Source organism: Cololabis saira, chromosome 20 (genome assembly GCF_033807715.1).
Source record: "Cololabis saira isolate AMF1-May2022 chromosome 20, fColSai1.1, whole genome shotgun sequence".
Classification (NCBI taxonomy): Eukaryota; Metazoa; Chordata; class Actinopteri; order Beloniformes; family Belonidae; genus Cololabis; species Cololabis saira.
The window spans coordinates 13,048,065-13,065,078 of record NC_084606.1 but is presented as its reverse complement, the minus strand read 5'-3'; the positions used below and the strand labels follow the sequence as shown (position 1 = coordinate 13,065,078).

General features: G+C 40.2%; 1 protein-coding gene across 1 annotated transcript in view; it reads right to left on the bottom strand.

The window, feature by feature from the left end:
• Nucleotides 1-2,015: 2,015 nt before the first annotated feature.
• The window catches only part of LOC133420629 (mitogen-activated protein kinase kinase kinase 11), a 63,906-nt gene continuing 48,907 nt past the window's right edge, over nt 2,016-17,014 (bottom strand). The window contains exons 7-10 of the mRNA XM_061710368.1: nt 10,119-10,287; nt 8,400-8,506; nt 7,644-8,258; nt 2,016-3,215 (exon numbers count right to left, since the gene is read on the bottom strand). Of these exons, the coding sequence (XP_061566352.1) occupies nt 2,629-3,215; nt 7,644-8,258; nt 8,400-8,506; nt 10,119-10,287 (1,478 nt within the window). The 3' untranslated portion in view covers nt 2,016-2,628. The remainder of the gene's footprint in view (nt 3,216-7,643; nt 8,259-8,399; nt 8,507-10,118; nt 10,288-17,014) is intronic.

Below are 17,014 nucleotides of genomic sequence, written 5' to 3'. Positions count from 1 at the left end.
TCCTCTAAAATATTATTATGATTTTTCTCCTGCCTGGCCCTAAAGCTCTTCCGTAGAAGTGAGTTGATGCAGAAAGTGACTGGAATTTGTTTTTCTTATTTCTAATTATCCAAATGTCCTGATGCTTTGTTAATGCCTCCAGCTCTTATCAGGGGGTTAATTATCACCGTCAGCGTCCTGGTGGTCACTAGGATTACTACTTTAGATCAATGACAACTGATTTTCACTCTGATGTGCTCGTCCAGTATTTACATCTCATAACATACTAATAAAATCACATAAATAGTTGAAAAAGATGGGTTTTTGCTCTGAATCAGTGGGTCTCTTTCAGCAGCTCAGACACCTGACCTCCACTAGCAACACGGAACCATACGACCATTCAAAAACCACTAACTCTTATGATTGTATGCATCATAAAAATTGGATGTTTGACCCACTCCCACTTGCTGTCAACGTGCCAACCTCCCATCCATCTCTCGAGTTTCCAAAAATACACGGGAAGGTGCTCTAACACGCCATGTTTGCTACGCGCGAGGATCAGAGATTGTGACGACTGAGAGGTTCTTCCCTTTGGTGCTGAACTGTATCCTTCTTTCCAAGGAAGACATCTCTGCAGCTTCTAAAACGTCTGCCATATCTGCATCTCCGTGTCGGGTAGGCTTGATTTATTTCTTTACTTCTACTGTAAAACCTGCTCACTTGCTGGCGTCCTTTGTCCCGAGCCCTGACTCGGTCGCGGGGGCATTCTTTGGCTTGTTAAACGGATGCGGGGGGCTCCCCGTCCCGTTTCCTGTGCAGGGCCGCCTGCCAGCCCAGTGAATGTGTTCAATGCCTGGCATTTCCCCGGGAATGTGACTGGAATGTTATCTGCTTCTCGAGGAATGCCTGGGATGTGGTTTTGTCTTGGACTTCACGAGCGGCCCAGAATTTCCCCTGCAAGGTTTTTATCCCACATTGCAACGGGCAGGCACAGTTGCGGGAAAAAAACAAAAATAATGAGTCTAGACATAGTCTGCACACTCACGTGCACATAAAAGACAGTTTTTTACACTGATTACAGCTGATTGGTAAATTTAGGCCAAATTCATAGGTTCTTACCTACGGAAGAGCATTAGGGCCAGGCAGGAGAAAAATAAAAATCATTTTTGAGAGGGGGAAAAAAAAATTTTATGGTGCACTTCGAGAATGTCGAGAAAAAAGTCGAAATGTCGAGAAAAAAGTCAAAATGTCGAGATTAATGTTACAGTACAATTTTGAGAACAAAGTTGAAATTTCGACTTTATTCTCGAAATTTCAACTTTATTCTCGAAATTTCAACTTTATTCTCCAAATTTCAACTTTATTCTCGAAATTTCAACTTTATTCTCGAAATTTCGACTTTATTCTCGAAATTTCAACTTTATTCTCGAAATTTCAACTTTATTCTCGAAATTTCAACTTTATTCTCGAAATTTCAACTTTATTCTTGAAATTTCAACTTTATTCTCGAAATTTCAACTTTATTCTCGAAATTTCAACTTTATTCTCGAAATTTCAACTTTATTCTCGAAATTTCAACTTTATTCTCGAAATTGTATTTCAACCTTAATCCCGACTTTATTCTCGAAATTTCGATTTTATTCTCAAAATTTCGACTTTATTCTCGAAATTTCAACTTTATTCTCGAAATTTCAACTTTATTCTTGAAATTGTATTTCAACCTTAATCCCAATTTTATTCTCGAAATTTCGACTTTATTCTCGAAATTTCGACTTTATTCTCGAAATTTCGACTTTATTCTCGAAATTTCAACTTTATTCTCGAAATTTCAACTTTATTCTTGAAATTGTATTTCAACCTTAATCCCGACATTTCGACTTTATTCTCGAAATTTCGACTTTATTCTCGAAATTTCGACTTTCTTCACGAAATTTCGACTTTCTTCACGAAATTTCGACTTTATTCACGAAATTTCGACTTTATTCTTGAAATTGTATTTCAACATTATTCTCGACATTTTGACTTTTTTCCCGTCAAAGTGCACACAAAAAAAAAGAAATCTTCCCCTCTCAAATATTTTTTCTCCTGCCTGGCCCTAATACTCTTCCGTACGCACCAGATTAAGCGTTCACGGTAACACTTCTACACATAAGGCACTCTGATTTATGGTTGCCCTGAACGCTGTCAGTCTGCAGAGAGGAAGTGGCTGATGAAGTTGTGCAAGTCGCCTTATCCACCTCTGCATTGTCACAATGCTTCAAAGGTAGGGGAGATGAAAGGGGGTGATGCGAGCAGCCTGATAGGATCTGGAGATGAGACTAGAGATCTGCATTCTGCTCCTTCAAAGGGAGGGAGTGACGGAGACAGACGATTGGTTCCCAGGCAGCTTTCCCACAAGTGTACCACCTTTCAGCGGCAGGCGGGTTTCTAAACAACCCTGGCGAGGGCCGGTGCCCCCATGGAGCGACCTCCTCCGTGAGCTGAGTGATGGGGGGCCGATTGTTTGTTAGTTTGATTTGTTTTGCATTTCTGATTGTGAGACTCCAAGCGCTCATCGGAATGTAAAACACGGTAGTGGAAACGGTGGAGGACTGTATTCCCGCGAGACAGACGGCAGGACCGCGCCGGGCCCCACGAGCGAGGCTGCGTTCAGAAGCGGTCGTCTCTGAGCTGGGTGGGGGACTTGAAGGGCTTGAGCCCCAGTGTCCTGGGGGGGTGGGCCCTCTCTTTGGTCATATCCAGGGGCTTGCTCCAGCCCAGGTCGATGAGGGGCGAGTCGGCCGCGTTGATGGGCGCGATGCGGAACGAGGGCAGCGTGGGGGAGCCGTTGGTGGAGCAGGGGGCCGAGCGGGAGGTGGGGAACGGGGCGGAGAAGGGGTCGAACGGGGACGCGCCGTCCGAGCCGCTCGAGGGATCCGCTTTGAGGGCGAAGGGATCGCAGTCCGGAGAGGGGAAGGGGTCGCAGGTGGTGAAGGGGTTTGTGGGCGAGGGCTGGTACCCCAGGAGGGGCCCGTCCGGGCGGACCGGGCTGCGGCCGCCGGCCGAGTTCCCGCCGCCCGCCGAGATGAAGCTCCACGGGTCGATGCGCGGCCGGATGGGAGAGGGGCGCGGCCGGGGGATGACGCTGACCTCCAGGCGGTGGGCCTTGGGGCTCCACAGGGCCGGGTGGGGGGGCAGGCACACCGCTGGCTTGTCCTCACAGTCCTGCGTGTCCTGGCACAGCGGCAGGTCCAGAACTGGAGAGAAGAGGAGAGAAAAATTAGTCCTGCAGCAAAAAATCATTTCATTTGAAAGAGGAGAGGGATTGATCAGAGAAATATAGTTTGAGATGAACTTTTTCCTTTCTACGGAAGAGTATTAGGGCCAGGCAGGAGAAAAATAAAAATATTTTAGAGGAGGAAGATTTTTTTTTTCATTATACACGTCGAGAAAAAAGTCAAAATGTTGAGAAAAAAAGTCGAAATGTTGATAAAAAAAGTCGAAATGTTGATAAAAAAGTCGAAATGTTGAGAAAAAAAGTCAAAATGTTGAGAAAAAAAGTCAAAATGTTGAGAAAAAAAGTCAAAATGTTGAGAAAAAAAGTCAAAATGTTGAGAAAAAAAGTCAAAATGTTGAGAAAAAAAGGCAAAATGTTGAGAAAAAAAGGCAAAATTTTGAGAAAAAAGTCAAAATGTCGAGATTAATGTTGAAGTACAATTTCAATAAAAAAGTCGAACTGTTGAGAAAAAAGTCAAAATTTCATGAATAAAGTTGAAATTACGACTTTATTCACAAAATTATGACTTTATTCTTGAAATTTTATTTCAACATTAATCTCGACATTTCGACTTTTTTCTCAAAGTGCACAATAAAAAAAAAATCTTCCCCTCTCATATTTTCCTCCTGCATGGCCCTAATACTCTTCCGTAACTTTTGTTTCCATCCCTTTCAAGAACAAAATCATTAGAAAGACGAGCTGAACCTTCATCAGTCTTTGTTTTGTCTTGGTTGACGTTGCTCGAACGCTCCATTTGTCAATCCACAAATACCTCCCAACTGCTGTGCACTGCTCTCACACACTAACCTGAACTCACATAACCTTACAGAGATCTCACGCACCTGGACGATGAAACCGAGCAACACAGAAACATAAAAGTGGAACGTTATTGCAGCAAAAAGAAATGGAGCCATTACGAGAGCAGGATGTTGTTGTAATTAGTCTAAATTAATTGTAATATAGTGTTGTGTAACTAGCTGACAGAGCTGCAACCGTAGTAACGTGTACATTTGCACTGACAGGAACATTAAACTCAGAATAAATCACCCTGACTGAACATTTGCTACTTCTGAATACGACGTGGCTGCCAAATGGCATTATTTACATCAACCGCTTCCCCTCAGAGGCGGCTGAGCTTTTCAGCTAACAAGAATGAGCAATCTGCACTCACACGACAGCGGAGAAAAAGAGGAGAAATGCTCTGAATTCATCTCTCTTTCAAGTGCACAGCCACTGCCAGCAACCTTGTGGCAGTCTGTCTATGCATCTCCGTCTGAGTCATTACAGTCAATAAACATAATCAGATGTTTTGCTAAAACACTTGCTGTTTAATTGTGTGTGGCTTTCTTGCCTGTATTCGACGGGTGTAATGAGCACATGCAGTATGTGAGATTACTGCTCTTATCAAGCGGTAATAGGCGAGGCATGTCTGCTCGGCACCTGGGGGCAGAGCTGGAAGATGCTCTGTAGAGAATCCAAGACTGTGAGTCAGTGGGCCCAGATATACAGTAGTGTGAAATGCTGCCAGAGGGCACTTTTAAAACCCTCCTAGAGCCCACTTTCTGTGTGTATATGTGTATGTTTATATATATGTATGTCATATCCAAAAAGTGCATGTGTATATACACAGGACTGTCTCAGAAAATTTGAATATTGTGATTTTCTGTAATGCAATTAGAAAAAACAAAAATGTCATACATTCTGGATTCATTACAAATCAACTGAAATATTGCTGATCATGGCTTACAGCTTAAGAAAACTCAAATATCCTATCTCAAAAAATTAGAATATTCTGGGAATCTTAATCTTAAAATGTAAGCCATAATCAGCAATATTAAAATAAAAGGCTTGCAATATTTCAGTCGATTTGTAATGAATCCAGAATGTATGACATTTTTGTTTTAATTGCATTACAGAAAATAAAGAACTTTATCACAATATATATATATATATATATATATATATATATATATATATATATATATATATATGTGTGTGTTTTTTGTATAGAAATTAAATGAATTTTGATTATAATTAAATAGTTTAGTGGGTAGGATTTAATACGTTTTTACTTCTTCCTACTCCTTTTCGAGCATGTTAATCATGATGGATACATGTTTTTATTTATATTTGTCTTTTTTTTTCTTATTTACATTTATTTATTATTGATTATTATTGTTTTGTTTTACTTTTACTACCGTTTCATGTTCGAAATAAAAATGTCAATTCAATTCAATTCAAAACAGAACGTTAACGTACTGTACACAAATGGACCTAAGCAGGTGACAAAGACTCACAAGTATTCTTTAAAAATTCCCCATTTTCTGAGGGAAAGCTGATGCTAATACTTCTTGAAGATATTTCCCTTCAAGTATGAAACATGCGTGACATCCGGCATACTGCTGGCTCCATCCGGGTCAGAACTGAGCCCCACACAGGCAACTAAACCATATGAGGCCAGAACTTTTCAATAAAAGAGAAGTATCTCATCCCTAAACGTGTGGAAACAACAAGGATGAATAGTAGCTTTGAGTAGCACGTATTAGTGGGGAAGCGCGGAGGGCCGGCTGCTACCTGAGATATGCAAAGAGCCGCAGAAACGCTTTGATGTAAATGAAAAAGCTCCGGCGGAATTGAAGAATCCCTTGTGCGGGGAAAGTCTTTCGGAAAGGAAGGCAGAGCAATAATTCTACAAGAACCGCCGGGGAACATTGTTATGCATAGTAGGTACATAAATCAAGGTAAAAGCTGGATCCAGATTTCCTTGCAGGGCCTCCTGAAACATGCTCAGTGAGGAGTTGCAGATGAATCAGAAAGCTCAAGCAGAAACCAAATCAGCAGCCCGATCTGGGGACGAGCTACATTAAAAAAGCACTCTAGCGACTCACTACTGCATTTTCATTAGACAAATAGACACATATGAAAGGGATAAAACAAATACATGGATAAATAAGAAGAGGGAATGCTAATAATTAAACCAGGAGAGACAGAATCCGACTTGACAACATCATTTGGACAATTTTTCAATCCTTAATTAGTTGCAAAGATGTTCTTTGAATGATGTTTGGTAATAACTGACTAAGACTTGTTAGAAGTGTAAAGTAGGTACTAGTGTTGTTTTTGTCAGCCTGTTTCAATTTTAGTGTTAGTTTAGTCTTTGGGTCAAGCTATCATTTTAGTTTTTATTAGTTTTAGTCACGTTCATTCTCATTTTAGTCGTGTCAAGTTTCAGTCGACTAAAATTCTGAGCATTTTAGTCTTTTTTTAGTCAGAGATTGTATTTATCCAAACCCATTTTACAATTCAAACAAGGTTATCTTATTATTATATTATTGTTACCTTATAGACTCAAGAATACATTCATTCCGGATACAGAAGACGCTCTAATTTGAGTTTACAACATATTTATTTTTCGCATTTCTCCCCATCTTTTTCTTTTTCGACGACATATTGGGTTTTCTTTTCCACGTCTATGTAGGAAAGTGGATCAAAGATGGTCTCTTCTTCTTCTCCCAGCCACAGAGCAGATCCCCGCGTTTCTCTATGTAACTTTGTTTTTAATTGACGTGAACCTAGAGCTCTGCGTTAACGGCATCAGCCTCTAACTCTGCAGCTGCATCTTCTGGATCTGATTCCCCGCTGCAGCGACTGGGATTGAGGACGTGACGTCACCCAGCAGCAGAATTAGACCAGAGCTGGGTATCATCACTGACCTCCCGATACGATACGATTCCGATACACTAGGTCCCAAGACGATACGATTTCCGATACGATTCTATATTGATATTCTAGTTACAATAACGGAATAACGTGATCCTTCCATCGCTACGTCCGGCCAGAGAAACCCCACCCTGACTGCTGAAAAGATGCGGCCTGCTCACTCCTCAGGTTAAGGAGGAGAATTGAGCTCAGTGTAGGGCCTCCCGGGGCTGGTAGAGGGAGCAATGCCCAGGACTGACTTAGGAAGGAGCACTTGGTGATAAAATGGGGAAAAAAATCGGGATTAAAAAAAAAAAAAAAGTTTTTTTTTTAATTGATACTTGGATTTATGTATCGATAATCGTTCCTACACATGTATATCGATGAAATATCGATATATCGATATTTTTAACCCACCCCTAAACTAAACCAGAGGAAACTACTTTAAACATGGGGATTGAGGATCTTTGTTACAACATTTTCGTCTCGTCTCGACACATTTTAGCAGTTTTTATTTTGTAATCTACATTTTAGTCTCGTTTTTATTCCTCTACGATATTGCATTATATATTTAATTATCATTATCGTCACATGACAAGCATTTTCGTTGTGTCTCGTTTTCCTCAGGTGATAAAGGTGTGTTGACCACGATATTTCGTCCTAATTTTCGTTGCCGAGAGCATCTTTACACGGTAGAGAGGCGACTGACCGAGCTGGGAAGCGTGCAGGCCGTGGCTGGGCCTCCTCCTCCTCCTGTCGGCTCGCTGCTCCCCGGCCTCACAGCCCAGCTCCCCGTTGCTGGAGCCGGGGCGGAGGGCCCATTCCCCCGGGCCGGCGTGGTCGTGCTGCAGGGGGGCCGCGGGGGCCGCGGGGCTCTGCGGTCTGTGGTGACAGGCCCTCTCGCTGGGTTTGGGCGGGGGCGGGGTCAAGGGCAGCGGCTTCAGTTCCTGGTACTGCATGGCCAACTCGAACAGCGGCCTGGGGAGCAGCTCAGACGTGGAGAAGGTGATGAGGTCGTCCACGACGGGGGGGTCGGAAATAAGGGGCTTGGGGTGGGAGATCTCCAGTTCGTACAGACTGCGGTCCTCTGAGGACGGGGGGTTAGTTCGAGGGGGCACCCTGGGAGGGATGTCCAGGCAGCGCCCCAGTCCTACGGAGGCCAGCAGCGAGCCCCCACCCAGCAGGGCCTGGTGGGTGTTTTTGATGCTCCCGCAGAAGGAACCCCTCTCCGGCATGGGAGACCCGCTGGGGGAGTAGCCCCCTTCCTCACTGCCCGAGTCCCCCTGGGAGGGAGGGAGCCGCAAGCTGTCCTTCACAGAGGAACCTGCAGACACATGAGAGGGGAGGTACAGCAACACATTAACGCCCTGCTATCATTCACACGCACGCCACTAATGGGAATTACAACAGCAGCTAATGACGGACGCGGGGCCGATTGTTAGGCTGGTGATGGAGGGCACAGTACCGTTTTGAGTCAGGGTTGGAGTAGCGGGTCGGTACTCCTCAAAGTCATCCATGGTTTCTCCGTTCTCATTACTGTCTGATCCCAGGAGCTTGGCCCTCATCGACAGACTGGAAGCAAGCACAAGCACGTCAACCGCAGTAAAGATAGGGATGGGTTAAAAATATCCATATATCGATATTTTATCAATATACATGTGTAGGAACAATTATCGATACATAAATCCAAGTAAGAAATCTATTGACTTGGGACCCAGTGTATTGGGACCCAGAGGACGTATGAAATCATTTTTATTTTTTCCCCACATTCCGTTTTAATTTTTTGTCCATTTTCGGTCTATTTCGGTTTTAATTTTTGAGAATTTGGTTTTTAGCATTTTATGCAAATGTAACCCCAAGACAGTATATAAAGTAATGAAATATAGACTTATTTTTTTATGCAATTATAACTGAAAACTTTAATGTTTTCATACCTTTAAACTAGTGATGCACCGATTGTTCGGTAACCGAAATTGTTCGGCCGAAAATGGCAAAAAAACACTTTCGGTGTTCGGTGGAATAAGTGGGGAAAAAACCGAACAATTAATAACGGCGTTATAATATAATATGGTCTGGCCGCTCCGTAACTGTTGCGCACCACATAAATCGTTGGCCAACCAAAAACTAACCACATAACGCTCCCGTAATGGTTGCGCACCACATAAATCGTTGGCCAACCAAAAACTAACCACATAAGAATTTTACCTAACATTCACCAGCAGGTGGAACCAAAACAACATAAATCAATCTATTACAGGTGCGTTTAGATGAGGAAATCAAACAGCGAAGAGCGTGGAGTGAAGTGGTGCAAACATGTCAGCTGTGTGGAAGTGTTTTAGAGTGGCAAAGAATAATACAATAATGGCTGTTTGCAATGAATGTTCTGCTCAAATATCTAGAGGGGGCACATCTGCAAAGTCTTTCAGCACTACAAGTTTGATTTATCATTTGAAATGATAAAAAACCCTGAGCGCTTTAATGTATTTTTATTGTTTTAAGGCCTATGTTACAATGTTCAGTCAGTTAAGCCTAACGTAAGGTCAAAGATGGCCAAAAAATGTATTTTGCTAATTTATTTATTTTAAGTTATTGTTCTTTGCTGGTATAATGTCTGCTGGAATATTTAAGAAATGCTGGGAAATTAAAAAATGTTTTTTATGTTCAACAAATGTTTTCTACCTTGTAATTTTGTAAAAGATTTTTTTCTTTTAAAAGCATGCCTAAATCAAATTTATTTGATTTATGCAATGGTGAAAAAATTGGCAAAATAAATGAAAAACTGCGAAGAACCATGTTCGGTATTGTTCGGTATTCGGCCAAGTGTTTATTATTATTTTCGGTTTCGGTTTCGGCCACAAATTTTCATTTCGGTGCATCACTACTTTAAACATATTTAAAGGCAAAAACATGCACCAGTTATTCTCGTGTCCAACACAACATTCCTTTTTTTGGGCATAAACAAAAAAATACCAAAAGTTGTAATATAATGATGAAAAAAATAAATACATTAATACATAAAAAAAAATAAATAAATAAATAAATCGATCTTTATACATACCATACATCGATTTTTAGGAATTAATATGAGAATCGATTTGGAATCGGAAAATAGTTTTTTTCAACACAGACCTAGTCAAAACCATGTAAAAGGTCAAAGGTACATGCGATGGGTTTCTTAGCGTACCTCTCCTGGGGACTGAGGCGCAAGACTTTGGGACTTTTGGGGCTCTTTGGGCTCTGCGGCCTCCAGTGCGGGTTCAACCTCAGGTCTCCGTTGGCTTGTTTCAGAGACGGGGCCTCCAGGGGCCACACTGAGCTGAGGCCGAACGTCCTGCTGTTGTCACTCGGACTCACTGCAGAGGAGAGAGAAGACGCAGAGTGAGGAGCTCGTTTATCCGTCTGCCTGCTGCTCAACTGTACCCTAATGAGGTAAAGATTTTACACGCCAGGTTTCAACAACAAATCAACTCAGCCCTGCAGTCATCTCCATTATCCCCAACACGAGGGACCTTGAAGGGATTTGTGTACTAAAAACATTGATGAAACGTCACGAATGTTGCTGCAGTCTCCTCCACCGCCTAATTACAGCAAATTAATAGTCTGAATGAATTCCTAAACTGATCATGTGGATACAGTTCACCATATTACATCTTGTGCATGCTTCATGAGGCAGAATATGTGACAAGAGGGAGCCAAAGGCACCTCGCAGAAGATGAGGGGAAAGGCAGAGAGTAATAAAAGTTGAGACTGTGCCCGCTACGCTTTAAAAACCCATCTTATCCCACTGCTCCCCCTCACCAACAGGCTGGAGCTGCCGATGCAAAGTGTGTGAACGGTGTTCAGTCACAGATATCTGGACTTCATGTCACAGCAATGACCTACTCTTCCTCCTGGCACTCTTCAAGAAGAGGTTTTCAGCTCAAACATTCAGGATATGTGAAGGTGTCGCAGGGCCGTTTCATCAACATCAACGTGACCTAGAAGACTTTTTTGGCTCTAGTGGCCCTTTATTCAGGTTGCAGACAGGAAGGGGGTAGACAGAGAGAATGGGGATAACATGCAGCAAAGGTGCTTAAACTAGGATAACATTGTAAAATATAATGATGCTATTTTGATCTATAAAATCTTTCATGGCCAGGCACCAGCCCCACTACAAGAATTTGTGAAAAGAAATTCAAACAGATTAACCAGAGCTGGTGTTAGAGGCAACCAGAGGTGTCAAGTAACAAAGTACAAATACTTTGTTACCTTACTTAAGTAGAAATTTTGGTTATCTATACTTCACTGGAGTAATTATTTTTCAGACGACTTTTTACTTTTACTCCTTACATTTTCACGCAATTATCTGTACTTTTTACTCCTTACATTTTAAAAACAGCCTCGTTACTCTATTTCATTTCGGCCTTTAAAAAAAAACTATCCAGTTAAATTGCTCCATCCGGATAGAGTGAATTTGGTTGTGGTTGTTTCAGATGTTCTTGTCCAGTTTTGTTCTTACATCCGTTCCCTCAGATTCCTGCAACTAAACTTGGATGTACATTCCAATAAAGGTTAGGATAAATGATAACATGCCTCTGAAGTTTGACTTTTTGCACCATTACAATACTTATAGGCAACTAGTCATCATATCTCCTGCTCTCTGAAACACATGTTAATGCTCAATAGTACACATATATGGTTCTTTAATATATTTGCATTATACTAATATGCATTCATCTTCAATGGCTTTTGTCCTTAATGGCTTTTTTCCCCCTTACATTACTTTTACTTTTATACTTTAAGTAGTTTTGAAACCAGTACTTTTATACTTTCACTTGAGTAAAAAACTTGAGTTGATACTTCAACAGGAGTATTTTTAAACTCTAGTATCTATACTTCTACCTGAGTAATGTGAATGTGAATACTTTTGACACCTCTGGAGGCAACTGTATAGTTCCTTTTAGAAAAAGTGCTTTTAGTCAAGCCACTTGGTTCGTGCCTCTCACACCTGGAATGCAACACCAAGCACGATACGTGAACTTCCCACTCTGACCTCTTTCACCAAACATTTGAAATCACGGCTATTGGAGGAACAACACTGTTATCACAACCACGCTTAAACTTGTGTAGTTTGTCTTAATGTTAATTATCTGTTTAAATTCGTACGTACTAGGGCAATGTGCAATGCAACATGCACTTTGCTTAACCCACTACGCCACCAAGCGGCCGTGCCTTTTAATTTCTGAATGCAAAATTGGTAATATCATGTTTCAACTGTTTGACTACAATTAGAATTAATTTGACTTCATCAAATTAATTGTAACATTTTAAAATATGATGCTGTCTCATCTATATTTATTCACCAATGTTAAATCCTAAACCATGATGGCGATCGCTTCACGTGACCAAGGATCCAAGGTTTCTTGTCTTATACTGAATATACAGAACAAATTTATTTTAAAAATAGTTTTTTTCTATATTTATGTTTTTTAGTCTTTAAGATTTGCATATTGTGTCTTTTTTTTTTTTGCTGCTGCACCGTAAGGCCTTGGAGGACGACACCTTCGATACTGTATTGTGTACTGTATTGTGTCAGAATTGACAATAAAGTTGACTGGACTTGGAAAGTACGTGCTCACTGTCGCTGCTAACATGCTACGGATTTCAGTGACTTCAACAAAGTTTTGTGCAACTCTCTGTGTCCTTAAAGTGCCGGACAAAGTTTTCTTTAGTTTATCTGGAAGGGCATCTCTGCATTCAATATTGCAATTATCCCTATTGTTCACCTGAATGTTAATATACTTCAGTGGAAGACGGGGAGCACCGCCGCGGCGCACACAATGGGTTCTTACATCAAAGTTTCACTTCACGAGATAAGCATCTCTTCCAGTCAGGCAGGCCTTCAGTTTCAGTTTACTCCTCTTTTTAATGAGAAAAGTACTCCTCCGACCTGATGTGACGTATGCTGGGAGCATCCTTGCCAACTTTATGAGGAGCTGCCACCTTTGACACAGTTTGGTTAGTTGGTGAGATGGATTCTGATATTGTAAATAGCTGGAGACACACACGTCTCACGAGGTTCAGATCTGAAATAAAGAGAAACTCAGGAGCCGACCAGGAAGTCAAATGTTTATTTGACGCTTTTGGTTTGATATTCAGATATGAAAATGACATTTATGGAGTAGAAATTGACTTAGAAATGATGGCCGTTAGTCCAATCAGACTCCATCTAATGGCATCATAACTGGGAGAAATAATTCATGAGGTAAGTTTATGCTTAATATTTGAGAGATTTCCTAAATCAGCCGTTTCTGCCAGCAGGAGCAGCTCTCAGTGCTGCTGCACTCCTTCAGCAAGGGCTTCATGTCTAATCACACATGACTTCACCCATCATTCACAGTGAATATAAAACCTTTAACTGCGGGATTTTTAAAACAAAAATCCAGAAAAAAATAGGAAATATTTAATAATTAGGAACATTTTAAATAAAACAAAACTTGCCACATCCGTATTGCATACATTTGAACATCCTTTCATAATTGAGGCTCTGAATGTCTGCAGAGTTAAGCAGTCAAAACCTCGACCTGTAGCTAAATGACAAACACCTTTCATCAATTAAAGTGACTGTAAATGAAATTATTTTATAGTGCCTACATTCGGCTGAGTCGCCAAAGTTTTAAATGTTTATAAGCTCCAAACAGGAGAGGGATATAAAAGATACAAAAGGCAGTGAATGTACCATGAAACATTGCCAAAGAAAACATGAAAAGGTGGAGGAGAAGCGGCACCGCAGACACGGTGCAAAGACCAGGATGACCCTGTTCAAAGTTGATGAGAGGACGGTGAGAAGACTCATCAGAGAAGGAACAGGAATCTCTGCCAGCAAGTGGCTATTCCTCGCTTGTGATGACTAACTCTGTATCCTGGGATGTTGGGCTGAGTAGCAAGACAGAAGCCGTTTCTTACGAAACTGAATTATGCCAAACAAACAACAAAAACAAAAAAAAAAAAGCCAAACCATGTGGCAAAATGTCCTTTAATCCAGTGGTCCCCAACCTTTTCTGAACCGCGGACCGGTTTAATATCTGACAATATTTTCACGGCCCAATCTAAAGGTGTAGTTGATAAAAACTAAATATAATGACAAGATCGGCATTAAAAACTGTGGTATTTTCTCTATAGTAATAATAATAATAATGATAATAATAATTATAATAATAATAATAATAATAAAACATCATTTTGTAAATTAACCTTTAATATGAGTATTTCTATAAATGTGTTTTTTATGTTTGTGTTCTCATTAATGTTATTTAAAGCCATTATTTTATTTGTTATATATTAAGGAGACCGATATTTAGCGCTTTTATTTTGAAGCCGTCTACCCGAGACCTCGTAAACATCCGGCGCTTCGGACTTTTAAGGGTAAAAGTTTAACGGCAGTAAAAAGTGTGTCTGAAAGACTAAACGAGTGTCGGGAATGCTAAAGTGGAGCCTAACTGACACAAAAAAAAAAAAGCACCTGGCTGATAAGGATTTGTTTTCTTTGCAAATTTTATGCCGTATTTATGTCCAGCTTGAGTTTGGTTGCCATGGTTACTCGTGTATTGTGGTTAGCTGTAGCTGTTATTACCGAGCGAGCAGCAGCTGCGTCGGTCTGTATTTTTTAAGTTAAATGAAACTTATATGAATGAAGAAAGACTAACTATTTTTTTTTATTCCTTTATAGCTCTTACGGTGTGTTTTGCAGTGTATTAAGGAATAAAAACATTGTGAACCATCAGTTTGAGAGTCAACCATCATCAGTCTGGGATGATACAGAAATTATTTTTTCTGTCTGTGCGGCCCGGTACCAAATGACCCGGGGGTTGGGGACCACGGGAGAGGGGAAAAACTGTTTGGCCCTTTATAAAAAGTATGTTTGGTGCAAAGCCAAAGCCAATCATCCCAGGAACAACACAGCAGTAGTGGGAGGGCAGCGTTTCGCTTTAGGGCCGCTCCTCTTCAGGTGGGCTCAAGGGCAGATACATAGATGGGGAAACGAGTAGCTCCTATCCTCCGTCAAAAAGATGAAAATTCTGAGGAATTTCACTCTAACAATGACCCAAAGCACAATAATGCTACAGTAAAGATAAAAGATGCTTTAATATATATTATTAGTTGGGAGGGGTGTTCAGATTGATGCAATCAAGATGTATGTAGCTTTTCGTATATCTAAAATATTCCCAATAAACAAATATTTATGCTATATTTAATCTTTCCTCGTGCAGTTAATCAAACGTTAATCCTATCATGAATTTTGGATTCCAACAAATCACAAAAACAACATAATTAACTATTCTGCCACATATTCTTGTTGTGAATGACAAGTTCGGCAAAAACTCCTTCCTCCTGTTTGCTTTGATTTAATTAACATCCCGCCTGACGTCACGGTGCTTCTGGCCAAACACATTTATTTGAGCAGCTCCACCACTGTTTGCTGGGTTGGCTTGAACCCTTTTTATTTAGACTGAAATGTTCCGAGCCACGACGCTGGGCCAGCTCTTAATAGTCTTGGATTGAGTTGGTGACTGGAGTTTGTTAATGGGGTTTGTCAAAATGTTCAAGACATGTTTAGGACCTTTCAGCAGTTTGTTTAACAAATGTTTTATTTATTATTTCATTTCCTTTTTTTTTTAATTATCTGAATATTAAGCAGGTTTTTATTATTACTATGTTATCTTATTTATTGTACTGTATGTCTGCAAGAGGTTGTCAAACAGTATTACATTGTGCTGTTTTGTTTTATAGTCGAATACTGTATTTTCTATAAGATGTATTTTTTATTTCTTTTTAAGAACACAATTTGGGGAGAGAATCAAAACAAAGTCCAACTTTTATAATAAGTTCAATAAATGCTGTGTATTTCAGCTAATTGTTTCAAATATTCCTGATTACAAGATTGACCAATTAATATTGTGATTTAGACAAAAAAACGACATAAATATATAAAAATCAATGACAGAAATATCTGTAAGCCACAAAGCCAGGCTGCTTCCATGTAAATATGCTATTAACGCCACTGGATCCCCCAGTCTCCAAAAAATATGGGATGGTTTGATTTTCTTGTTATCTAATTTAGCAAAACATGCAGGACACAAAAGCTCAGCAAACTTATGCAAATCAGGTTGGCAGTTTTCTACACAAACACGGTCGGCGAGCCTCGGAGATAAATCACTACTTGGGACTAAAAGGGCAAGCATAAATATCTGCTAAAGGCATTTTTAAGACAGGCCCAATCATGGCTTAGTGACATTAAGGAAAGTCATAAGAGGTAACGAAAAGCATCCTGCTGATAATAATGAATAAATCAAGTTGACAGATGTTTGGGATTTACAAACCAAGCAGGGTTTTTTTTACAGATTTTTGTGCTTCAGTCTGGAGTAATTGGTCAGTAAAGCCTGTTTTATGACACATTTGTACACCACTAATGTCTTTTTTGCTTTTATTAGAAAACATGGCGACTTACTGGCAAGCGTAAGGGCACAAAGGACATTTATGTGAAAGCCTGACGAGGAGAGGAGTTGCAGTTAATCTGGCCACTGCAACCCTGCTTAATGCCATCTCCCTGAGAAATTATCTCCACCTTTAGTTTTTTTTTTGATGAAAATTCCATCAACAATTACAGTGTCAGGTTTTACATACTTCACAAAGTAATTATTAGTGAATTCGATATTCATAATTTTATTAATAATCGGTATCGGCCCCCCCAAAAAAAAATCGAAAATAAATAATTTCGATTTTTTTTTTTTTTTTTTTTTTTTTTAAAGAAAAATTAAGAAATTTACTGAAATACTGCATTTTCTTTTTGTATTAAGAATGTTCAACATGCTCAAACTTAAGTAAACTTAAGTAAATATTTGCACTTAAAAAAACAACCTGTGTAGCCATTTTCACAACCTGTACTGTTTGGTGGTTTGTCATATGTACTAGTTAGCTTACTGTTACTACCTCCAAGTAGGCACTTGCTGTGGTTTGGGTCTGGGAATTGGGAGTATTGTGCCTGACTGTTCTAAAATTGAGGCTGTTATTCCTCTTAATTTGTTATTTTTTATAGGCAGC